General features: G+C 45.5%; 1 protein-coding gene across 1 annotated transcript; it reads right to left on the reverse strand.

The window, feature by feature from the left end:
• Positions 1–1509: 1509 nt before the first annotated feature.
• Positions 1510–5585, reverse strand: LOC149341550 (uncharacterized). The gene is made up of 3 exons (XM_089541990.1): positions 5271–5585; positions 3410–3648; positions 1510–1891 (listed from the first exon to the last, which is right to left on the reverse strand). Exons 1-3 carry the CDS (start codon positions 5583–5585, stop codon positions 1510–1512), a joined length of 936 nt encoding a protein of 311 aa, XP_089398116.1.
• Between the last annotated feature and the right edge of the window lie 21447 nt (positions 5586–27032).

A 27032-nucleotide genomic window follows, 5' to 3' on the forward strand; every position in this document is an offset into this window, starting at 1 on the left:
ATGCAACCGTTAAGCGATGCGCCATTGCCCCGGCAGGTGCCTCTCTCATGCACAGCCACCGGAGGAACTTGTGAGCCCCAGATTGCTCTTCCCGAGCTCTCGCAAGGCTTGTAGCCCTTTTGAAAAATAAGAGGAGGTGCCAGACACGCGGGGAGTTGAACATTGAAGGTACAGCGCAATGCACCCTGGCCAATTCCCCGCAGTGGGTGTGTGCATTACGCCTCAGGACATCATCATCATCGTCGTCGTCAGGTACAGCGGCAGAGCGCGCGTGTGTTTTGCTGGCCGTCGCCGCTCATCGCGACTCAGGCCACCAGCAATAAACGTGAAGCTGCACCTAGCGCCAGCAGCCTCATGCAGAGAGCCACGGTGGGCAGATGGCAACTGCATTCAATTTGTCAATGGTGGGCAGTTTGCGTAAATCCGGTGGGCAGGCTGGCACCTTTCATGGTTGGCAGGTTGTGATGGCACTATAATGTCACGTGGCCTATCTCGACCAATCAGGCAATTTCGTACGGAGGATTTCAAATTATGTGGTGCTCTCTGATCGACCAATCATAGGTCACTGATTGAACATTGAACACAGGGCATGACCTACTCTTCGGACAAGCGTGATTTATAATCCAGGAGTCGTTATTAATTCCGATGTAATTAATATGCTATGAATGAAACGCGAACAATAAAAATGAGGTGGCAGCAAAAATACACCAGCATGTTAGCTATTAGAGAGCAAATACAAGCGAGGTTGATTAACACATCTGCGCTCTCGTAAAACTATATTGAAGTTAAAGCTCCGTGGACATCTATGGCGCTATGTATGGCATGATGACCCGAAGTTGACTGCAGAGAGTAATATAGTGGACGCATATTAGGCAAGGCTGCTGGATTTTCGAATTTATTTTTGTTTTCCTTACGTGATTACGGTTTATCTGCGCCGGCATATAGTATACCCCGCGTGCTCGCTGGGTGGGGTGAAGAAATGTAGCACATATGAAAGAGAATTGAGGCTCCTCGTTTGCAACTAGTATCACGGGCGGCATAAGGCAGCGCTTTCAACTGTCCACCGCTCATTCTGGATTAGATCTATTGTCGTATTACTACTTTTAAAATGCATGATAAACACTGATGTATAGTTCACTCACACATGATAATGGAATGCCCCTTCACAAAAAAAAAGCTGCCTTTCTGCACATCTTCAGGCCGAAAAGTGTCGACCGCCATAAACACCTATGTCGAGCGTGGCGCACAAAGGTGACGAACATGAGTTCAAGCTTCCTGAAATTTTTTCGACATTTCTATTCAAATTGTCGAATCAGTTACTGCAAGTTATTTCGTTTCGTTACTTTGACGGCTAAAAATCAGTTACTGCTCACGCATGCGTACTTCAGGCTTTACAACACGCAGTGAACAATTTTGTTTTCATTCTGTGATCCTGTACTGAGATTGAAAGATATAGACATGCCGACATAACGACACTCAAACGCACAACAGAACATAGCTGTAAACAGATTAATATTTCTTCTCGCCTCTCCTGCAGGCGGCGTTGCAGGCTGCGGCTGTGTCGAATTTGTTGCGAGCAGAGCCGCGTAGGCACAATTTCCGCCGTAGCGTCTTCGTGCTGGCCTCGATGCATTCGAACCCGCTCCCTTTGCGTCGCGCGAAGAACGGGAAGAGCAACAGGCTGGGCGCGCAGGGCACCGAATTCGAGGGCCGACACGCCGTCGGGTCTGCTGGCTTGTCGGTGTGGTTTCCCGATGGCTTGCAGGCCTTGCGACATGCGGACTCCGTCTTGAACTCGCGGCCCGCTGGCTTCAGGCAGCGGCCCTCAGGGAAGTTCCACTTGACGCAGCCATCGCCGTCCCAGAACCACCAGGCATGCTTTATGTCATGCCTGCGTGCCCGTTGAGACGTCCGACGTTGTATTGAACATTAGCGTCGTGGGAGTCACAACTGTCGCCAAGGAATAAAGCGTAGGGGTTGTCGGGCTGTACGGTACAAAAAGGAACTCACCGAACAAAGAACTGTAGTGAGCGTTAAAGTCAGGTACTTAACTCATTCTAGACTGTCCTGCAATCAGTGTCATAGCGTTCGGCGGCTGTACATACGTTTGCGGCTTGAATTGCGGTTTGCCGCAGCAGCACATTCAGAGAGTAATGCTTGAAAAGAGGTAAGTTGGTTGTGCGATACTGATTTGCAGGCGCGCGCTTACTTCGGAACTGGGGACCGGTCACCGGAGACGGTGTTCCGTGTCGTTTTGATCATCGTGTTCAATTCCCTGTTCAGAAGGTAGCGATCCGCTGCAAATCAATACGCATTTCGAGAGAGGCAAAACGCAAAAAACCGCGCTTATCTACTCATTTCAGTGGGCGGTAAAGTTCATCACAGATCTTATTTTCTGCAATTTATTTCTCGGGTATCATAATTTTTGGTTACCGCTTTGCATACGTGAGTCGGTGAGAGACATTGCCGGTAAACTATCCCGTCTTACGTCACAGACACTCCAGCACTTCCCGCATGCGAGGCGGATGCTCAACCAATAGCCGCCACTGTGGTTTTTCCTATATGTCTGGCACTATAAGCCAAGTCGGAACAATAACCACCACCTAGATGCGCTTTAAGGATGACTGAAACAGCTAGAACACGTCGGCATGACCTCCAATGTCCAGTATCCAGCCTTCCTTCTTGAAATATGCGAAAGTGCCACACTTTCAGGAAATGTGTTTCATTGACAATCAAAATATTGTTTTAATTGGCCACACACAGATTGAAAACGTGTTCTGACGCACTAAGAGCGTAGTTACAAAGCTATTGCAATTAACTGTCGGTTCCGTGGCATCGTCATGTACAAACGCAATATGGTTTTAGTGAGTTACCCTAACTGAAGGTCAGGAAAAAAATTGACAAATTTCATCTCGAGCAGGTGACAGCTATAGGTGCTTGGTTCAGTGAACCACTGAAGAGGCATAAGGCACGCATTATGGAGCGTGTAAATGATAGAGCTGTCCGGAATAAAGCTACAAAATATGATTATTCGTGTCGACCACACCAGCGTCCGAAGAATATGACAAGATTGCACTAAAAGAAAAGTACAGTGCCACCCCTTTCGTGGAAGACGTCTGGATGTCTTTTAAAAGAGTTTCCGCTTAAGTTAGTAGTGCAGTTACGATGGCATTACCATGCGCCTGTTTCAATTCTGATGCTATGTACTGTTCCGTTCCAAAGCCTTGCGGCCACTTGATCTGTTTTTCAGATTAGTAGCTTAGTATTTGTAGCACCACCAAAAGGAAAAGGTTCTTAAAAAGTGGAGGTGAACATTTTTCTCGCCTTCAAGATATTTAGAACTTCACGGGTGCTTTCTGAAGACTTCTGACTAGAGCTATATATATATTTTTTAAAATCTGTCTCTCACCTTGCGCAAGCAACGAAGACGGTCATCGATGAGCACAGCCTGGAAGGCGGGCGCTTGGTCACGCAGTTGTGTCGACATTTCTCGAGCGAGGTGAAACGGTTCTTGCCACGGTTGCACACCACCTCCGGTATTTTGTGCCGAGTGGACACGCACGACCCGCTCCGCGAGTCGTAGTAGTGCTGCTCAGCGCTGCTGTTTGGACCGCCCGCACAGTACGTGAAAGAGGTTCGGTCGCATCGCTGTAGCAGAAAAAGGTGGCGTGTTCTTGGCCCACGATTTTTTTGAGATACATGCGTGAGCTTACGAGAGCTGTGGAGGTATATACCAGCTGTTTCATGGAAGCACGGCACAAATCGAAAAAAGTTTTTTTTTTTTGCTGGCATAAAGACGGCTTATGCGAACACCGACAAGTGAAAAGAAGCGAATAATGTTAGCTAGTAAGCTCGTTAACTGAGTTCTAATAATTAGGTTTTCAACTCAGCCAAAATTTGTTGAGCCACAGCGCCGAAAGTAATTGCGTTTTCGGCACTCTAAAAACCTACGGGGCGGTTACTAACAGCCGGCTACAAACTTAACATTGCATCCAGGCGCCCAACTGTATATGTTAGCAAGTTAATTAATAGAGCTTAATAAACAAAGCTTACTAGGTAACATTACTCATCTCTCTTCTGATATCAGCCAATACCGGTATTATTGTGCCGTAGAAGCGATTTCGATACCTCAGGACGCTTATTTTTAGAATTAGTCGGTGGACTGCCCTGAAAAATCTGGTATATTGGATCTTGAGTGGGTTTCCAGATGTTTTCACACTGACGAAAGCTGTATAAATAAAAAAGTTGCGGTTATGTTTGCACATTGGTGCGGCAGCTTTTTAGGATCACTGCTTGGATCACCTGAATAGCTCTTGCTCCGCTTCAATAACGCTGCCTGCAAGTCGTCAGTTGTCGTCAAGAATTGTTCATTTCAAGCGGACATGTTTACTCTAAGCATGCATATATACTTCATGTATCTGATTACCTTTTGTGTGCTACCTTAAAAAACGTGGCGCTGCATGACGCATCCGCTGCATGCCATCTAGAGGCAAAACGAGTAACCGCACCTCTCTACATGTCCACAATTTTTTTTTTCACATTAAAGGTGCACTGAAGAGTATTCTGAACTTGTCTTTTTGCCGCGGGAACTCGATCTACATGTTCCTAGCATTCTTAGAAACACTGACTTATTGCCCTGTGTGGCCGATTTCCCCAATTAAATCGAATTAACGTCCGGCTGCCGCCCTTTTTTTTAATTCTCCCTCGTACGATGGGCGGAGTCGACCAACGCGTGGAGCGCCTTTCACCCAGTCCCTTGAAGGCTTTGCTTTCGCTTTATTTTGTTTTTTAGGTTTCCATGAATAAATAGTTTCATTCGCAGATAATATAGCCGCAAAATAAGCCCGAAGAAATAAATATACGCGCGGACTATTTGCTACTACGGACTACTACGTATTACTCCGCCGATGGCAGAGCGGCAAGCCGCCACGGGACTGGGTGAAAGGCGCTCCACGCGTTGGTCGACTCCGCCCACCGTACGAGGGAGAATTCAAAAAAAAAATGCGGAAGCCGGACGTTAATTTGATTTAATTTGGGAAATAGGCCATAGAGGGCAATAAATCGAAGTTTCCAAGAAAGCTCGGAACGTGTAGATCGAGTTCCCGCGGCAAAAAGACAAGTTCAGAATCCTCTTCAGTGCACCTTTAACGAACATTGACAGACAGATGTCCTTGTTTGTGGCTCGCAGGCATATCGCGGCTATGGGAGTTCGTGTATAATCATTCTACGGAGTTTCGACACTGTAGCATTGCGGTCAACCGAAGACTCACCAAGTTGCGTGGCGTCGTGCTCCTGCTCTTGGTGGCACTTCTTCGCGCGCTTCCCTCTAGGGCTGCCGGCGTGACTGCAGCGGCACCGCCGGCACCATCCTCGTCGCCAGCCCGGACCTCCGGGCTGTTTCCCTCGGCCTTGATCTCTTCCCGTGACCTCCAGTTGTTCAGCACTGCCATGGCGGCCACGAACATGACGCAAAGGCAGAACAGCGAGGTGCCGAACATGACTCTCGGCAGAAGTGCCAGGGGCTGTTCCTGGACCACCGGGGCATTGGGCTGCTGGAGATGGATGGCACTGGGAACCTTGGGCATGGCCGGTCCTGGGCTTGCTTTCTCTTTCGCTTCGGCGGTGAACAGCGCGACCTCGCTTCTTCCTCGCTTCATTCTTAACATGGCACGCGCGCACCTGATAGTGATGATGGCGGTGGTCGAAGGAGAAAGAAATTTCCCCAGTACTTATCTCACAACCTCCAAGTCCCAAGGTATGGACACATATTGCTCCAAACGATGGGTCATCGATTTCCGACTAATAGGCGCTCCCATGTCTTTGTGTAATGTGTGCTATTGAGGACGCGCAAACCAGTGTCCTATTAGGGCACGTAGCTCGAGTTTAATTTCGGGAGGGACCCAAAGGAATTTCTTGTATCGAGAGGGATGATGACCCTTGCTTGCTGTAGAACACTGCAAGAAGAATGGGGACGGAAAGGGAGGTGAGTTTGATTTTGGTGGGGTGACGGGAGTGATAGGTAACCCTTAGGCTCCCCTTAGACACAGGTCTGCTCCAATAACAGACTACTAGCAAATGCTATTCAGCAAAAGCGAGTGCCTGCAAGCTCGGCTGGACTCTCTACACTCTTAGTCAAGTCCCACTGCGCCGTCGACGTGGGGTTCGGAGATAAAATTAGGATGCCTCTAAGCAGTTCATGCGTGTGACGCGTAGCGTCAGCGGCTCTCCTTCTTTTTTTTTTTTTTAGACAGCGGGGTTTGGATGTGGCCAAGAATCTAAGCGGTATTTTAATCTAAGGGCATGTAATGCGAAGGCAAGATAACCGCTGGTCCTTAAGGGTAACGGAGTGGATTCCAAGAGAAGGCAAACGTAGCAGGGGACGGCAGGAAGTTAGGTGGGCGGATGAGATTAAAAAGCTTGCAGGGATACAGTGGCCGCAACTGGCAAAGGACAGGGTTATTTGGAGAGACATGGGAGAGGTCTTTGCCCTGCAGTGGGTGTAGTCAGGCTGATGATGATGATGATGATGATGATGATGATGATTTTAATTAATCAGGACATTTTTGTGGGATAGAAAGCGCCAAATTTTTCCTGCTTACTAGGCCAGCCGCTCACTCCGCGGCACCACGTTTATGCCTTGTACTTCCAGGACCTCCCGTGGCCGAGTATCGCCGTTTACAGAGACAATGGGATAAATTTAAAATTACACACTATCATCTTAATCACACCCATCAAAGAACACCAGAAGTAAGATTAAAATCCGGAGCCACACGGCATGAAGCGAGCACTCGAACCGCTACATCACAAACCCACACGCTGAAGGAGGTCGTTGTTGGTTTTAAATATTTACTTCGGAAGCATAAAATGTCACGATTGTGTGAAACGGAGCGGCATGAGCGTCGTTCATGCCCTAGCCCGCATCTGATCCCATGACGCCAAAGTCATGTTATGTATCTTGCATCAGGCTCCAATCTAAAGGTTATTTGTCTTTGTAGTCGTGGTAGTTGACTGGGATCAATTGGTTCTCAGCAGGCGGGTATGCAAATTGCCCTATAAATGTGAACTATAACCCACTGCCAGTTTCGCCGATGCATGAGGAAGTATAAATAAAATGAAAAGTCGTCATAAATACTGCATATTTCTCAGGATAGTTGCCATAAGAACGCGGGACACAATTTTGTTTTTTGCGTAAATCACTCCCGCCGCTTCCCTCTTCAGTAGTACGCATCGCTGGCCACATCTTGTATTTATAGAAGCGGCGGTCTTTGTAGCATTTTTACTTAGGCTTACTTACAGAAATCTGCTGAGGCAAATACAATTGCGATGAAAAAAACTCAACTGTTAATAGCACATGTGTCATATGGTGGCTTGGGGAGCGAGAGTTTTTGCCCGCATATTTTGGAGACCACGCGAATTTTGGAACGATAATCTTGATTGAGGCTTGCTTTGGGAAGTGGCTGCACCAATAGCGGGACTCGCGCTTTGCAGGCTTCCAGCTCCGCAAATAATGCCGCATTCAGACTTTCGCTAGCCGCAGCTGGAACCGTATTCGTGGTGGGTATCAAAGTGCGCGGGAGAACACTAGCTCAGAATTGGCACAAGCGCCGCAGCCCAAGCGGAATACGAAATGTGTTCTGGTCATAGGTGAACACCACGCTCGCCGATGTAACGCAGGGGCTTCGGTGTTTCGACTAAGGCGCAATTAAAAAAAAAGTTTGTGCTCAGATTTTGGTATGCTGAAATAATCACAAGTTATAGAAATTAAATTCTAGCTCTCTACCACATGAATTCTATCAAAATTCAGGTCATGCATGGAAGTCCATTGGAGAATGTTCACATGCATTACGAAGTGCATGGTGACTAAAATCCGTGCAATACTCATAGATGGTTCGCAACAAGGCTTGCATTTTCTGGTTATTCTCAAGGCAACCACTTTTTGAAGATCGACGCATTGAATAACCACTGCCAACAAATCGTTGTAGCCTCTTAAAGCAAAATCACCTTTCAAGCAGGACTTATTGCAGTAATGTGCAGGTATGTCGGCCACAGCAGGTAACTCATACACACGCCACCTCTAGCTTACCTTACACGGACAAATTGGTGCATATACAGCACGGAAAGCACGTACTGTTCATCAACTGTCATGGTTCGATCTTTATCGTGAATGGTAATGTTCCACATTTCACTGGCCCAGATGCTCTTACCACACTTTTTCTTCGCCAACATTACCCTTTTAAGGAAACAGCGCCATTAATCCATATAGAGACATTTTCCACTGTTTACCCATTGAAACACAGGACTCATTCAGACACATAAGGCTTGGTTACAAATGTTATACTTCAATATGCTGTAACCTGCGATTGATTAAGGAGACCAGTCAGTGTTGAAACGCTTACCTGCAGTCAAACTATTGACGTACTTCTGGACATTATCGAGCGTCCATCCATGCCATGCGCTATGCTCAAAATTGTTCAACACTCCATCTGGATTTTAAACTCTGTAATACGAATTTAACGGCATCACAGAAAAATGCATACAGTTCAAATCGAAATGTTATTTCAGTTGTAGGTGCGCACCATGCAAGTGCAATGGTCATGTATTGGATGGCATTGCAGGCTTCAAGAAATAAATATAGGGACTGCATGACTGAGAAAGTTTCAGCGGTTGTCATAGTTTATTTCCAGTGATCGTTGGAACAAACGTCTGATAAAAGGATTTTACAACACTCTTCTGATGCGTGAAAAGCCGAATAAAAATCGAGGTGTTTAATCAATAGAGCAGTTCGGCTGGCTAGAGTAATAGTAAATATATTAAATGAAGGAAAAGGAGAACAAATAAAAATAATCCTTGAAAAGGCAATGTTAGAAGCGTCCTGCATTACGAGAGGACACTTTAATAGAAGTCTTCTGTGCGATATCTGGCATCAAAGCATGTCATGTTTAAAAGTACATAAGACACACATTGTATCTAATCCGCATCCAGATGTTGTACTGACACTACAATGATAACTAAGACAGAATGAAAGTTAAGAACTAAATATTATAGACATAACACACCCTGCAAGCTTACCACTTTATGTTTATGCTTCGTCTTGTTGTACAAATGTACTCCATATAGGCGAACGGTTAAGGCCGATTCACACGACGGACCGTTCGCCCGCGGCCCGCGCACTACGTGTGCATACGTCAGCACTTTGAGGGGCGCGCTGTCGGCCGCCATCCATCCATGCATCCAGCGCGCCTCTCAAAGTGCTGACGTATGCACACGTAGTGCGCGGGCCGCGGGCGAACGGTCCGTCGTGTGAATCGGCCTTTAACGGCCCGCCCTAGTAGCCACATAAACATGTGCACAAAATGCAACATCGGTTCCAAATATGGTAGCAATTTTAGTTTAATATCATAATTGCGGGAAATTCTCTTTATAGACCCGTAGATAGAGGGAAGAAAAAATGCGGCTTTTGTGTGTATATTTAGGTGTGTCCTGCGACGTCATCTGGTCGCTGCTCCCACAGTGTACAGTCACGGGTAAAAAAGATTAGCACACGCGACGGAACACCGGAGCGCCTGAATGACAACGCGTGGCGCTGCGGGTGGCGAAGAGGCTGATAACGAGAGTGCCGGGCCGTTCCCATTCTACAGTATTAGGGGGGTTCAGCGGACTGCCACGGACAGCAAAATTAACTGGCTAAAAGCAGCGCGATCATCTATTGCTCTCGCGAGTTCCTTTTGACAAACCATCGCGGACATAAAAAAAGGTAATAAAAAGAGGCCATCTTTGCTCATGATAACCGAGCCAAAATAAATGCCGCAAGCACAGTCACGTAGGGTCGGCACTTCAACGCTCGGGCGGTGCACGCTTGATAAAGCTTACTTCATGCCGTCCCCCCCTACGCTGCAAACATGGAAACGGCCCGTTAGGCAGGTCTGCGTACCGCAGCGCCGCGTGGTGAGGTATACAAATTCTGATCCCCAATGATCTGTCCTAATATTTTTTGCTCGCGACTGTACACCGAGAGTGAATACGATGCGCCCAACAGGAAGGTCAGGTGCCTTTGATGCTGTAATTTCTGCAATTTGACAAAGAGAAATTCAGATCACCACAATTATGTCAGCAGTGTAGCAGGGGCTCAAGTGATGTCACCACAGCAGACACTAAGAAAGTGGGTGAGCACAGGTATTAATTACATAATAATTTTTAGCCATGCGTTCGCATCATTTCAATTTGTTGGAAGCCAATAGAAAATGATACGTTGTTAGACAGAAACTTCCTGGTAGTTCGTCCGTCCACAGCTTTACGGCCTCACCCCCTCCCTGTCCCTCTGACTACGTCTACTGCAAAGCTCGCCTGATACATGTGAACACAGGTGGCACATACTCGGAAACGCCAACCACTGTACCCACATGCCCCACATGGTTCAAGCTAACACGACAAAACATTTCTTGTCCAAAGCATTTCTTTTTGGCCGTGGCGGTGGCTCAGTGGTTACTGCGTTCGCAGGTTCTATCCCGGCCGCTGCGGTTGAATTTCGACGGAAGCGAAATTCTAGAGGCCCGTGTACTGCGCGAAAATTCCAGAGCCCTACACAACGGAGTCCCTCATAGCCTGTGTCGCTTTGTGACATTGAACCCTCATAAACCATAAACCGTGAACCATTTCTTTTTGGTCAGCACTTGAATGCCGGAGTCCTTGCTGGCGACATAGTAAGAGGCCGCTTAAACTCGGAGAAGATACCTTCTAGCCCAAGGCCGCGAAATCGAAAAGGCATATAAAGCATGATATAACAAAATAAATAAATCACACTGAATGCATATGGCGTGAAGACCAAAATTTCAATTACTGTAAGCTCCAACATTACTAAAATATATCCGTCGCTCGCAATGACACGAATACGCCACAGCCATACATCTATTCACATTAATTAAACTCAGTCAACAAAACAAACAGGCATGAACTTGCGCTGAAAGCATATACTTATCTGGCCGATCTTACTGCCACGGCTTGACAAGAGGTATTATTTCATTACAGCCTTGTGCACATGCACTAAGATACCGTATTGGAAAGGCAAGGCGAATCTTGCAGCGTATTTTTATAGCACTGTAATGCGCGATGACCATGTTGAAAAGGTGGAAAGTGTGTGAAAAAAAAAAGACGACGGAAGACGTGGAGGCGGCGGCGTTCGCCATTCATCTACTAATGAAAATATCAAAGTGACTTTCTGAGGGCAATAAAAATAAAAGCACAACAGCACGCAGTTCTCCTGTGAGCTCGTTGCTTTGAATGCACACCCGCATCGTCACACCGACGGCTCGCCATCCCGGTAGATTACGAAAGCTAAATGAGACACTCTCTATAGGGAAGCGCTATTGTTCAAATTTCTCTGGAGTCTGTCTCTCCCAGAGGCAGTTTTTCTTCGTGCTTGGAAATAAAATAAAACGCACGAAAAAAAAAACGCTCAGCAACCTTACGGCGCTGCAGAGGGCTTTTCACATTACGCCCATTTATTCACTCGAGACGAAGTCGGTTCGAGAGCGCCGCCAAGTCTACCTTTTCCTTGAAATAGCACGTGCCACGCACAGTCCCTTTGATGTCAATGGAGGAAAATGACCAAGAGGGAACAATCGTCACAAAACCCGCGTTGATATTAGTTTGCTCAGCAAATTTACCGCAGACCAGCGCGTGTATGAGACAGTCAACCACCGAGATAGCGCCCGAAGCGCATTCACAGCTTTTGTGCGGGCAACAAAGAGGGAAAGAGTGGGTTCCCCGGGCGTGGGCTACTCTCGGCGACCAAATAACCACTTCTCTAGCGCAGTAGCCTGCGAGTGTGCGAAACGGGAGACAAAGAGGGAAAGGGCATCGGTGCCGGCGTCGTTCCAGCTGTTCATCCGCCCGTCTGGGTGTCAGATCTATGCAGAATGTCTCAGAAGACTCTGGAACCGGCCATCATGTGCGTTAATTTTATTGCCAGCACGGTCTGCTAAGCAAGATTTCTTACATATTGCATCTAAAGGAAGCAAACAACGCTGGAAGTTGCGCATTGTACATGTCGTTTGTGTTTCCTTGTTTTCTTCCCGTCTTTCGCGCAAGTACGTACTCCTTTCAGTCTAACCCTGCGGTGCTGAGCAATCTAATTGTGGGGATACATAGCCTGTTATTTATAGACTACGCAGAGGGCGTCGTGTGTCAAATTTCATTTAGTTGCGAAATACTCAAACTAGGAGATGTATAAACGAAAGGTTAGGAAAGTATTCGTGAAGAAAAACACTACGATAGTTTTCTCGCGACTCAATGTCGGACCTCTTGTGGTGCACGCGCAACTACGGTGCGGATTTTCACCACACAGTTACAGTTAGGAAAGGCATAGAACCCGTCACACGAACAGTTATTGAATACGCGCGCATGGCAGGTCTTGGAGAAAGACTCAGTAAGCCCGTGTTCTATTGCGCTCCCTGGCAAAGAGCTGGTTTTTATGCGAATACGCAATGATCAATTTGCCTCGGAGAGGCTGTATATACCTGTAAACCGCTCACAGTAAAGTTGTTTGCAGATCAGCGCTCGTTCTTGCCTTTGCTTCGTCCTTCGTTGTGTTTCTTTTTCTTTTGAGCAGACATGTCGCACCAGCATGTCCAACTTACCACAGTGTTCAGCTGGTCTGCTGTACATTCCTGTTGGCTCTCTGTAATAAGCGCTCTTCTAATTGCCTTCTCAATTTTCTTTCCTTCTCTCGCTAGAAGCTTCAAGCGTAACTTCTAGCCTTCCGGCAACTTCCAAGTTCCAGCTTCATGATTAAGCATCAGCAAGATACATTATTCATATATTGTCTTTCGGTGGGACACCGGCAAGCTGCTACTGAAAGCTCAGGAGTGCCAGCCCAATGAGCTCTGATCCATATCTTTCTTTGCATAATCTATTTATCGATACTTGTTGGTGTAGGTTTACTCTCGCAGTAGTTTCAGTACTTCACTGCTCACCTTAGCTGTTGAGCAAGCTGTTGCATGTCCCTTTAGCTTTAATCGTGATAGTATCTTTCTGCCTTTCCAAGTTTTCATTCATTCGCTTTTGTACGCCTGTATGCCTCTTAATTCAGTCGGCTTCGGTAGGTGATATATTTAATAACGGCCAAAGGAAAACTACCAAACAACGAACAACATGGTTCCTTATCACTCGAGTACTTCATTACGCCATCCATCGTTTCAAACTTCATGTCTGGCAAAAGAGACACTTGGGATAGGTTCTAAGGTGTCGCGAATTTCTCTCTCACACCGAAACAGCGCACAAGTACAGAAGTAACACTTTGTCGTCTCTTTAGGTTTAACCGTTGTTTTGATGTGGGGCCCAGCCAGCGGAGACAGGCGAGCCAGGCAGGCGCCATCGAGCTACCGTGACCGAAAGCGCCGCTGTTCGGAGAAGACGCAAGAAACGCCGGCGTGTGGGCGGCTACTGGAGATGGCGTCGCCGTGATTAAATGCGTCTGAGCCCCTTCAGGGGAGATGCTGAATGCGGCGTTTCTCTCTGGCTGTGCATTCCCGTGGACCGACGGAAGAGACCCAAGTGGCGGCGACGACAGAGCCGACGGCGGTGCCAACCCATTGCCCGCGTGCCCCTGAGCAGCCCGACAAAGCGGGGGTGGACAAGGCTGATTTTGGACCTCCCTCCTAAAGAGTCCTCCGGTGTGAGCCATCAGACTTCATGTTTCTAACAGCAGGATCGCCGCACAGAAGCCTACGACCCTTGGGCCTGGTCGGCCCGCGAGAAATCACGCCGTCCGCGCCTGCAAGGCGCCGGGATTCCCCCTTGCCAGCGCGTGTTTCTGTGATACGTGCGCGGTGACGTGGTGAGGGCGGAGCCTATGAAGAGGCTCAAGGCCCATTGGACACTCGGCCAGAGATTGGATTCTCTAGCTGGGTGCCTGGGGATTATGAACTGTATTTAAGCCGTAAACTGTTGTTTGTAGGGAGCTTCTTTCCTGACCTTTGGTCTCTGTTTATTCTGTAAATAATGTAAATAAATCTTCAAGTTTGCTGCTTCTCCTGACGGCTTCCCTCCGCAGTCTGCCCACCTCATCCTCATGCGGTGAGGACCCCGGTCCAGATCCTCCAAGCCCAATACCGTGTTATGCTACTGTGCTATGCTACGTTCTTTTTTATCGTGACCTTAAGTCTCCCGCAACGTGAGATTTCGCAGCAATGACGTCAGATGAAACTTGCTCGTGAATGGAGCACGAAGCCTAAACAAACGCAACACTAGAGTATTAGGGAGCCGTTTAAAGCGAGGATGGCACGGAGGAGAGGTTTTGGTGATGCAATACAGCTGGAGCAGTCATTCGGACACCACCACCCGAAGACCATTACAGTGAAATACCTGCCCTTGGAAAGAAACAAACGTTTGCTTTGGCAAGCTTCCGGCAAAGAGTGTACGTGGCTTGCAAAGAGAAGTGTCCGTTAGAAGCAGGCAGCAGACCAAGCGCCCTTCGAGCAAGGGGCCGATTACGGCTTTGCGGCGGAGCCTAGCGCAAGGAGGACGAAACGATTAATTTTTAGAAACAGTACAAGAACGTTGAGGGAATAACTAAAATGTTTACTATTTCCCAACCGATTTACGAATATGTTTTGAAGAAAAGAAGTTGCAGAGCTTTTTCTATAGTCAAGAAGGGTTTTCTGGCGGGCTAGTTGGTGCTTGTCGTTCCTGATTAAACTGCGCGAAAAAAACACGGACGGAGACAGAAAAGACGTCAGTCTGCGCTCTGTGTGCACGTGTTTTCTGTCTCTGTCCGTGTTTTGCTATAAAAGGGAGCGAAAAGGGGGCTTCAGGTACCCTGTATACCACAGCACTGAACTTTTGGGGAATCGTCTTTGCATAGTTACGTGTTAAATATATCGACACATAGAGAGGTGGGATCCGCTCAGAAAAGGGGTCGTATTGAAAAAAAAAAAAAACGGAATGAACACAAATTGTATGCGACGACTCTGCGAAAGTTGTTGAATTTTCCCTCGATGATTACTTTGATGTTTTTATTCTAATGGATGCGTTTACTGCAAACTTAGGCTTCAAGCACATGGTTGAACTTTTTTGCACGGTAGAGGCCGTGGGTGGAGGTGACCAAGTGGTGGACGACGAGTGGTGGAGAGCGTGGATGTGGGGTGGGTGGGTGACCGGTGGATGGTACTCTCTACAGCGTCCCTGAATTATATTTCGCTCCCGCTTTTCCATTCTGCGGCTGTGTGAGCTTCTATTGGATGGAGGCCTTGTGGAAGTGGAAGTTTGTGTGCTGGCGGTGAGTGGCGTTTCTCGAGGGTGGAGGCTTCACTCTCCGAGGCTACACACAGCCGCCACCACTTTCCCGTCGACAGTAGTACTAATGCTTACGCAGTAAAACAATGCTTCGGCTTTGTACCCTAGGGCTGATAAGAGGCGTGTAGATCAAGACGCCTGTCTAGTTCGAGTCCACGCATATGGATAACGTACCATCATGATCTTTGCCCGCCATTTCATTGACTATACTGGTGCTAAACATTACTTGAGGCTTGAATGAAGTTTTTCGCTACGTGGCTGTGGGACAGTTCTGGTGGCTTTGAGAGACAATGTTGTACAAATCTGTATATAGTTGTGGTTGCTGCCTCTTAACTCTGGAAATGTTTGTCACTTTGCTATACCTCCACTTGCCCGAGTTCTGTTTGATTGCTGTCGTAGTTGGGAGGAATGCTCGATAAGGCTACATGTAGGGCATTCGCGGCGCGGACTGCGGCGCGGCATTTTATAATAAGACACATGTTGGTCTGAGGCGCTGGATAGCTTAACTAATCCATCGCGTGAGGCGCGTGAGTCCTACGTGAGCCATCTTTTCGATGAGTGATGTTATTGCTGACACGGCGGTGGGGCACGAATGCACGCATTCGACGTTCCCGTTACAAGGAGTGTATAGTACCCCGCACGTTTGTCTTCACCATCCATCAAGTAAGTACGAAGTGGCATATATCGTAGCACAGTATTCGAAAGGCCGCATCAAAGTAGCGCGTCGCTTAACCGCTGCATCACTCCGCCAGGTGTGATAAGAAAAGTCCCACGAATCTATGAATGTAATGTAGAGAATAACCAATTCCGCATATATAGGCATTAACCCATAACGGTATGTCGTCATAGAGTTAAAGTGGAGCTTAAGTGTCCCTTTCTGTTTTTCATGAGGACTCTTCGCGATCAGTACACTTTTCGCATGGAGGGCAAGATGCGAAGTCGTGAGTAGGCTTGTTTAGTGTGCTCTGGCGGCAGGTTGCGGTGCCATGAAACCGAATTTTCAAAACAGATACTTGGTTCAGTGAAGGTTACTTGTGCTAGAGCACAAAACGACACAAACGACAAAGCAAACAAACGACAAGAGCACAAACGACAAAAGCACAAGAAACATGTCCTCAATACAGTCGCTTTGCTAAGATTTCCCTTTGTTGGTTCCGTATCATACACTTCCAGTGGTCTAGACAAGCGTGCTCAGGGCTGTCCGCACGCGCGTTGCAGTACAACTGAGAATGGCGCATTAGTAGCTGCAAGGATCGCTGTCATTTCGATCACGAGTCTGAGATGTTGGCGGCAGTCGTGTCTCACTCGACGTGGCAACACCAAATACTGAAGTAACAGGACTCACAAAGCACGATTTTTAGCGATCGCAATGTCTGGTTCGGCGCAACAATGTGCGTAGCGAGCTAGAAAATCTTCGCAATTGCTTGTGTTTTGATGAATCGCAGGTTCTAGTAAACGTTTATTCTCTGCGGCTAATCTGATCTCGGTTGTTCTCGGGTTAATTCTACACGTTTCGTCATCTCCACACTACCAGAGTTATCCCTTTCAAGGCTCCATTAGGTAGTTTCAAACAGTAAACATAAGAGGAATATTAATACGCAGGGAAGTTTCTAGACACAGATATTTCTTGGAGCCGACTAAGTGTGGACAAGGGAACTTTTATCCTTTTAATGTGCGGTTTAGTTGTGCATGTTTGAGTCCTATTTTTGATTCAGTAATGTGGAGTAGTTTGAATTCGAATCAAAAAGAGATTATGCAATGAGATAACGCACATTGTGTGGAAAACCACTGCCGTGTCTTTGCGCGTGGAAATTTCGGCTGCCGGAAGTAAAAATAACCTGTAAAGGCGCCGTCATTGCGAACTTGGAGCTTCCGATTGAAGAGCGGAGCAATACGCGAGTGGTGGATTTGTTGCGGCCCCTGATCTCGTCAAGAGTGGCGCGTTGGAATCCACCCGCTGCCAGTACGCGGCAAAGTCAGCAAAAAAAAAAAAACTAAACCTGAAAGAGAAAACGCCGTTTGCAATACACCGAGCTAACGAATAAAAACAAGCGAGATTTGCTCACCTCGTGTCTGCGTGGGCGTGAAATAAGGAGTTTCGCTGTTATCCACTTCGACCATTTCTCGTTCGAAGATTTCGTTTGATTGATGAGTGCCGGTCGTGCCGACAAGCAAACTTCCTTCGAAAGGAAGTTCCAGCGTTGAATTGAAGGAAAGCTCAATCGATCCTTTGAAAGCGGAAGACCGCCTCTGAAGAGAGAAAAAAATTCTCTTTTTAAAAATGCGACCAAGTAATGATACTGATATTGAACAGCTTTGTTGCCTAACAGAGCACGACTCACCAGGAAGTTCGAATTTGTGAAAGAATTGCAAGACAGAAAGAGGGTCTCTCAGGAAGAAGAACGCAATTATGGTCCTATTGTATTGCTAGTCTTTTGATACCTTTCTTTTTTTTGTTGTGCTACTGGTTATATAAGATCATGCATGAGGCAATCACCGAACTAATCAAGCCCGAATAGCACTGCTTTCTTTTACTTTCCTCCGTCAAGAAAAGTTTCACCGCACAATGCTATTGTCTTTTGTGACGAACTTTTTCAAGAGCAAAAAGGAGGGACGCTGTGATTTATGCCACGTGTGACACGCTTGATTATTAGTCTTCAACAATGCCGAAGAGGGCGCGTCGCGTATGCTTGCATTGCGACGGGAAAAGTTGAGGGGAGGGGGAGAAATGTGGAAGGAGCCAGATTCGAGTTCGCGGCGCTTCGAAACGACGCTATTACTTCAAGGCCAGAGACAGGAAGCACCGCTCAGAGCTTGGTTGTCCTTGATCATGCGGAAGTAAATAAAGAAAAACATGGATACAAATTGAGAAAAACGGTCAAAGTGGATGCGGAACTCAACGCTCAGGGCAAAAAGAAATAAACAACTAAAGCGTTCAGACTCGCAGCGATACAAAAATGGTTATTTTGTCAGCTCGATGGAGGCTGCCTTGCCTTATTCACAAGGTCGCTATGCGGCGTCGTTTCTCACGAGCGAAATGCGACGCGGTATATTTGGTACCATGATTGGAAATGCAGTAACAAAGAAAATGCTCACACTGAAGAGAGTGCATGCTGTCGGGCGAGTCGGTCATACACGAAAGGGTACTGCGCAAAAAAAACAAGGACGGGAACACAAGGACGGGCGCTGAATCGCGACTGGCTTTATTCAGAAGAACATAGATACTTGTATCGTCATGTCTGCCGAATGCTGTGACATACGTTCGTAGCCGCCCCGTCAAGCTACTTTCCGAAGCAGCTTCTTAGCGGCTGCTCCGCTCCTTTGGTGAAAGAAAAATAAATTATTATTATTATTATTATTATTATTATTATTATTATTATTATTATTATTATTATTATTATTATTATTATTATTATTATTATTATTATTATTATTATTATTATTATTATTATTATTATTATTATTATTATTATTATTATTATTATTATTATTATATGCAGAATGGTAGGTAACGTCACTTACGGGTATGATGCAATGCTCTGCCTCTGCGCCCGTCCTGTCTTCCCAGCGCTCTTGAACGCAATTCCAGGCACTGACGCTGCAGAATCTGTGGAAACCGCGCCGTGCCGACCAGCAGTTGCCGACTCTGCACTATCTTCAGCTTCTTTTTTTTTTGCATCACTGTGCGCCTCAGATTCAGGAAGATTGCGCTTCGAGATTGATCGACTGCGAGTCGCACAGCATGACGCAAAGTAACGTCCTTCCTCTCAAGTTGCAGCAAATGGAGAGTGAAACACGAAGTGTGCTGCCATGTAGCAGCAAGCGAGTATAGTTAAACAATTAACTCGGTGAGCACAAACAAAGGCGACTGCAAGAAGGCACAACTTTTGTGTTCGAATCCTCACTTTTGTAAGCAGGCACCAAAAGATAGGGGGTGATTTGTAGACCTGCGGCACTGCACTTTAGTTGCTGGCTTGAAAGTCGCACGCAACATTCATACGTACTTGTTGCTTAACCCAAGAACAGGGCATCGTCAATGTCTCCACGGCTCTTAATTGTGGGCAACCTGCCGACGGAGCAAGTTTTCGTGCGTCTGTTTGGCAAAGCTGAGAACATGGCAGAGGAAGCGGAAACGTGGGGCCCAACTTTACTAGCAGATAGAGATAGCTTAACTAGCAGATAAAAAGAAGTTTTCCATTAATTAATGTTTTAGGGCAACATTATCTTTAAAAAATACGTGGAAAATGTGGACACAGCATCAAAAAGAAACTGGCCAACTGTAGCCTTTAACCAGAACTTCTCAATGCGACTAGCTTGTGAGCAACTACTGCTGGTAGTAGCATAATGTCGCGAGATTCAGAATATGACTAAATGTAGTCGTATTTCAAATATGGCTGGTTAAACTCAAGTGTTCTAGCTGAAGTTCAAATAACCTCCTCTGTGCCTTCCCTCGTGGAGCACTTCTGATTGTTTATTTTTCTGGCTTCGCACAGCTAAATTTGCTTATTTCGACCCCGCGCCACTGAAGGAATCGTAGCTCGAAGAACTGTTCTAACTTAAACAAAACTGCATTCAAAATGATCGCTACAGATAATAGTTCCCATCGATTCTCAAGGGCTCATATTAATAGGCTTACACTGGCGCGAACCGGTGACGGCAAGCTGGCTGGAAAGTGATAAGCCTTGAGCGGGAAATTTTATTGGGCGAACGTGCACAATCTAATAAAAACACTCAAATCAAACTGAACTCACATTTAGCAAAGACAAAGCGCATTATTGCCATTACTGAAGGATAGGCGGATGACTTGAATGCTGTGCTGTACTTTGTAAGAGAGCGTTTTATAACCACGCATGTGAGTAAAGAGTTGAAGCACTGAGTCGTGAAAGTGTGCCGGTACAAATAAATCTTGACTGCTGTATGAAGTAGATTAAATTGTATTCAGCGAAGGATGTGAGCTTCACGGATCGATACGGTTTAGTGTGGCGATGGTAAATCAGCAAGTTCAATTTCCGCTTCATGCAGTTTTCAAGAATGAAGACCTAAATATCACTGCTGCGAACGTCGGCGATCATCGTAGCGTTTAGAGAGAGGCAGCAACTTCTCTCAGGAGCCCACTTTCCAAAGTGGCAGCTTGGCTGCTTGCAGTGGCGCCTGTTTAAGCCTGTATAGGTGGTGCACGCTAAAAATAGCAATCCCGTTTATACAGGAACGAGGCAACGAGGTGACCAAAAGCAGGCAAGAAAGAGGAAGATAACTTATGTGTCAAAGTGTTCACTGGGCGGACTCTGTATCAGCTATGCGTCATATCGAGATCATATTCATGTGTCATATCGCGAGCGTGGTCCTTGAAAGCAATCGACCGTAATTTTAGGCACACAGTCCGCGTTCGATATGTGGTCCGCGGGTCTCAATTTCGGATGTAAAGGACATTTGGGACATTTTTTACTACATTAATGACACACGCTACATAGAATCACATCGGACATTTATTGCTACGTTGCAAAGCCCAAAAACTGAACACTTATGCATGTATAAACTTCGGGCTATATACCGGAGTTGACTGTAATGGCATCTAGCGAGTCTCGGCCAGATGGCACACCTCTCCTTATATGAGCAGAAAAATCCAAGGTAATGAGTGCAGTGTTATTTCTTCTGATAGTGTGACATTACCTGGCGGCCGCATACGTGCCTCACATATATGTATAGACTCGGTCATGACCAGCACATGCAGAGCCGAAGGTACCTGCAAAATATTATGACACCATGGTCAATAAACACCTTTCAAAGAGGAACAATGAGGGCTTCAGTAGACTTCATGAAGTCTGAAATTTTGAAAAAATATTCGGTGGTTAGGTTGCTGATTTATAACTCATATATAATATGAGCTGATTCCACGTACATCTTCGTAGTGAAACGTTGAAATGCACAATCGAAGTGCGATCTGTAAATCTGTATGTGAACTCATTTCTGTGTGTGTACTTAGGTGTATGTGTGCGTGTGGTAGTGAGGGCTAATTAGGACAATGAATTAATTTTAGTGCTTGTTTCAACCTGAGAGGTAGGTACGAACAACACATCTGTTTATGTCGTGACTTTATGCCTTCTGTGCGATTATGCGGTACTTACATTTTGCGCAGAGGCTTCCTAGGGAAAGACTGGACGTGTCGCGTTTTATTCCTTTCTGATTTGTGAGTGTGAGGAGGGGCGGGGCGGGAGGGAGGTTCTATAGATATATATTTTTAAACTACACATTCATCGTCCCTTTCCAGGGCCATGTATTATTTCAATTCAAGACAATTATTTCTCAGCCTAAATAGTATATCCATGCGCCCAAAAATTAATCCATTTGTTTTTAAACTGAACACACCAATTAATAATTTTTGCACGAATGTATAGAATTTGTTAGAAGGTTTCAAAGCAGTTAAAAACTGCAAAGTTATAATGCCATAATTTACAAATTTAACGCACCAGGAATCACAAAATAATCTCGCGTTTAAAGATGCATACGCTGCGAAAAATTAAGAAAAAATCTGACCTGACCAAAAAAATCTGACCAAATATGTCAGCAAGACCATGGCGGTGGACATGGTACCAAACTTCCTTTTTGTGAAAGGTGTTTTGCAGCGTTCGCTACTTGGCATGTAAAAACATCCTACCTGTAATATTAACGATGCTTCCGAAATGAAGAAACCAGTACTGTAAGGGCACACTAAGAAAAAGCTTATAGTTCGCAATGTGCACAATTGTGTACAAAACGCCTTAAAGGGTTATGCTACGGCAGAAGCAGCCAGCTCTAATAACGGATGTCAGTAAACCTTCATTTCAGATATACGTAGACCGAGTATTTCATCTAAAATGTTCTCGAATTTTTAAAAATATTCTCCGAGTTAGAAGAGGGCTTTTTTCGGCACAGCATTTTTTTTTTGGCATAGACGTGCTAAATATTAGGCTGCTTAACCAGTATTGAATAGTTAACTTTTGTCAATTACTGTTAGTCTCCATAATTACTGAGAGGCTTGCAGCCCACCGTAAAAATATACATATTAGTTTTTAGACTTTCTAGAACACTGTAACCCTTGGTGCTGTGGCCCAAGAAATATTTGGATTTTTCGACGGATTTCGTGCACTAGAGGGTTTTCTTTGACTGCAAGCTTGTCGAAAACGCATGTATTTTGGAGCTTTGAATTTCTTGCGCCAACGCCGAGGGTAACTGCGTTTTCTAAGCTCTAAAAAAACTTATATGGATATTACTTACGATGGCCTACACGACTCTAAATAAATAGAAAGACTGACAGTAATAGTTGAAAAGTTAACTATTTGATGTCAGTAACCAGTCTACTAGTGAACAGGTCTCATCTTTTTACAGATGCGCTACACCACTGACAGTGCTTTGCTACGAAAAACACTCTTCTTTATCAAAAACCCCATTTTTAAAAATTACAGAAGGTCTTAGGGGAAACACATGGTATATATTTAAAAGAAAACAAGACCATGTACTATAACTGGTAAGATAATGAAAATCGCGGCCGCTTTGTTATAGGGCGTCAGTTTTCGGTTTTAGCTAATATCCTACGATCTGCACCGATATTGAGCGTTTTTATATAGCATTACTTTGTGTATCAGCCACTGAGAACACGGAAGCCAACACACGTCTAGCCGCGGTAAGAAACGTGAGCTTCAAGAGCAGAGAAATTTGTTTTCCGATAACAGTGTTGCCACCTATTCTCTTGATTGTCACTTTACTGGCCAATTAGACGCCCAAATTGTGAGAAATAGATTAAACAAATAAGAGGAACACATGCCTGGATATTTCTCTGGAAACAAAGTAAGTAGTTCACTTCCCCCTTTATTCGGTGAACACCAAAGCAACCAAATAAAGAAAAGTGGCGGAAGTGTGGATCGGCAGTTGTTTGGCAACCAGGAAACTTTCCGCGAGGAGAACTCGAGTGTATCCTCTTGGAACACACGTGCATAGTGTTTCGCAACATACCGCGCAATAAGATTTATTTATTTATTATTTATTATCAATACCTCAAATGCCCCAGGAATGGGGTATTACATGAGGGATGGGCTGAATGTGTCTCTAATGGGAGATTGGATGGCAGCCTTGAAGTGCAGTGGATCGGAGTGGTGCACGGAGTCGATTGGCAGGCTGTTCCAGTCTCGAGCAGTTTGCACGAAGAATGAGCGAAGATGAGCTGTAGTCTGTGCTGGGAGAGGGTAGACTGCTTTTGGATGGTTGGTACGGCTTGATAAGCGATGAGCTGGCAGGATAGCTCAAACATCAAGTTGGCTGTGATAAAACTTATGAAAGAGGCAGAGCCGAAAGATGCAACATCTGGACTCGAGATTAGTAAGATTAGCCTCAGATTTAAGTGCAGTGACGCTGGTTTAAGATACGGGGTTAAGCGGTCCATAAGGGCAATTTCTGTGTAGGCGTCTTCGGTGAAATACACTTTGTTACGCGCTTATACGAGATGATAAGAAAAGAAAAAAAAACAGACTTTGGCACTATTTTTGGTGCTTGCTCGTAAAGAATTAGTCGACCTTTCTTCCTATCGCGATAACTTACGAAGCCGTCGATGGAATGGGGAAATCACCGGAGGATCTTTACTAGGCTGCATTCGTGGCCACTGCCGTAACGAACGCTGATTGCTCGTTCTAGGCGCAGTCGTAGTTAATTCCATTTTACACCTGGTGACCTTTGTCTTCATTTCTGTATGAGAAGGCTGAAGTTTTTACGCGTCCCATAATTTTATTGTGTGAGCTAGGCGTCCTGGACTGCAATAGTGTAAAGAATAATATTTTCATTCCTTTTCGTCTTTCGTGATTGTCTCCAGTACTGGTACGCAGCCGTTATTACCGAGGCAAGCTGCTACGCACGCCAGATGCTGACAACGTAATAGTATCGAAGGAAAAAAAATTCACGCCAACATCTAATTACAATATGTGTTGTTATAGCATTATAAACTGTCCTTGCATTTACAGGAAGTGAAGTCCGATCCTGCCAGCCAGCGAACGAATTTTATGACCGGGCACCACATTCATCGTTTTTTACTTATGCGTTTTTCCCAAAGAGGCCTCTAATTCTACCGCATTAAAAAACGTACGTAATGATTACTGTGTGCGCGTGTCAGCGCAACAACATGTGCATAATCCGCTTTCGCTTAAGACAGGAGTTTCATATTCCTAACCCGCGGCAAATGCTCACAGAAGTTATGCTGAAGTTTATTTCTCGTCTGTTAAACTGGTAGAAATGCATCTCTAAACAAACGGTCAAAAGGAAGCACTGCGGTTTTCTTCTCACAAATTTTATCGCACAAAAATATGATTATAATAATATTCTCTGCAAAATGCCCCACTAATTTTAATGAGGCAAACCAACAGTCACCGAAACCAAGGAGCATGGGGGTATGTTTCAATCTAAATTTTTTTAAATTTGGATGCTGACCAACGAAAAATTAAAATTCCAAATTCTTTTAACCCTGAAATATAATTCATTAGAAAGTAGAACAAAACAACACATGCCACTGTTAGGATCCGAAACCACGACCTCCGAATTTCACGTCGGTAATCTACCAACTTAGCTACGGCTGCGGCGGCTGTCCAAGGTTACACTTTTTGGTGTACTTATGTTGCGCCTAAACAAAACTTAAAGATCTCGTGTTCTCGAATCGAACCTACAGCATGTGTTTGATTTTTCTTCTACTTTGTAATCAGCTATTTTTCAGCGATGAAATGCTTACACTAATATTTACCTTATATGAATATCACAAATAAAAAAAAATTGAAACATTTCCTATGCCCCCTGGTTTTCAGGGAGTGTTGCCTTCTTTCATGGATATCTCAAAACGAGCCTGGTATTAAATTTTCCTAATCTGCTCTAACTTTTAGGTATCAATGCATTGGAGAAATAAATAACAAGCCTGCACTGTCGTAACTAGCGGACAAAAGCATAGCGCTAGGTGCAGGAATGTTTGGGGTACTTCCGCTAAACAATCTTTATTGCAAATCGACGACAGGGAGCCGGAAGACCCGCAGAGCGAGGCAGCGCTACAACGAGGCTTGGTAGCTTCTTGACCACCAGAAGTAGGACGCAATAGGACACACGAGAAGGTGCGACGAACATGCCACCCTCGGGGAGAGCCAGCTGGTTCTTCGAAGGAGGCGAATGCGGGTAGGCTGGTGTGGACAGGCTGGTGCGGACAGCCTGGAAATATCTGATGTCAGGTGAGGACAGGGAGCAATACGACAGCCGTCGACATCCCCCAAGAGATTGGGGCCGAAATGAGTATCGACACCGTTGTTTTTCGTGGCACGAGAATGCAAGAAGGAGAAGAAAGAAAGAAAAGTAAAAACTGCAACGTGGTGAAAATTCAAGGCTTCGGATGAGCCCATGGCCTCACGGGAATGGCGAAAATTCCTGTGGCAACAGCTCGTTCTTCTTGAAACAGGAAGCATGGCGTCGGGAAAGGACATGGCGTGCTCTGGCATTCCAGCGATCTACATGTGGGAAAGTGGCAAGAGGAGTTAAACGATTGCCGAACAGATTCCTTCAAGATATCACGCGGACAGAAGGCATGTTTGAAGCAAGAAGTAGGATATTGTGCCGGTGAATGTCTTCCTTATTTGTCTCGTGCATATTTTGTGTGCTTTCCGTTTTACATTGAACCTAAACTTACGGCACAACCAAATTTGTGTTAGAGGTACAGCTTGAAACGACACGGGTTTGTTAAATCACTGGGGAAGAATTGAATTTGGCGTGTATCGATAGGATACCGTGTTCTAATCCCAAAGTGACCTCACTCACAGGAAACTGAGTTTCGTAAAGTGCGTGTTTCCACCAGATGCCTATTTCGCAAGGAAAATTTTGCGAGTCGAGAGCGATATTTGGGAGCGTATTACAGAGGCGACGATACGCCGCCATTCATTTCACAACGATGGCAACCGGTCTTTTTCTGCTAGGCTGTCACGATTTTGAAGAGACTGGTGGAAAGAATTTTAAATCGAATTTTCTTTGGCTGCGTATTTTCAGCCAGACATGCGTTAACATAGCCACAAAAGTCGGATAACAAGTTTTTGTTCGGAATAATATTTGTATGGAGTTATCGTCCGTGTACCTATAGCGATGCTTGTAGTCGAAACAACAAAATGCCCCAACAAAGCTAAACAGGGGAAGGTTTCCCCATAGCGCGCTGTGTTAAAGTTTGTGCTTCAAGAAGCACATTCCTCATTTTCTTCCAACGTGGCTACTGCACGGGTGCCCGTGACAGTGATGGCGCAGACTACATGTGCGTGTTAGAAAGAGATCATTCATTGAACACAGTCAGTAGCAATGATGATGGAGCGTACAATTGGAAACGTCATAAAGTTTATTCTTCGCAACAGTAGAAAATAATATGTGCAGTAAACGAGAACAGAAAATGTCGAAAAATTTTCATCGGAAAATATTAGGGAGGATACGACTGGTATGTGGAGACCAGCAAGAAAAAATGCTTATGCGAGATTCGTAATGAATAAAGGCCTTTGCGCCTGTTTTCCACTGAGACCGAACTAGTTGCATCAGAGGCACTAAATGAACACGGTTGCCATTTAGGCGAAAGCCTATATACCGAATTTCAGTGGCGATAGCAAATTTTTTTAGACGGTATCTTGAAAGTGGTCTGACCGTTCAACTGGTATAATGCAGAGATTGTGATTCTTTTCATTAATTCCTTCAAAATATTGACATCAAAGAATTGA

The sequence above is a fragment of the Amblyomma mixtum genome, chromosome 5 (assembly GCF_055824585.1).
Source record: "Amblyomma mixtum isolate Tamu chromosome 5, ASM5582458v1, whole genome shotgun sequence".
NCBI lineage: Eukaryota > Metazoa > Arthropoda > Arachnida > Ixodida > Ixodidae > Amblyomma > Amblyomma mixtum.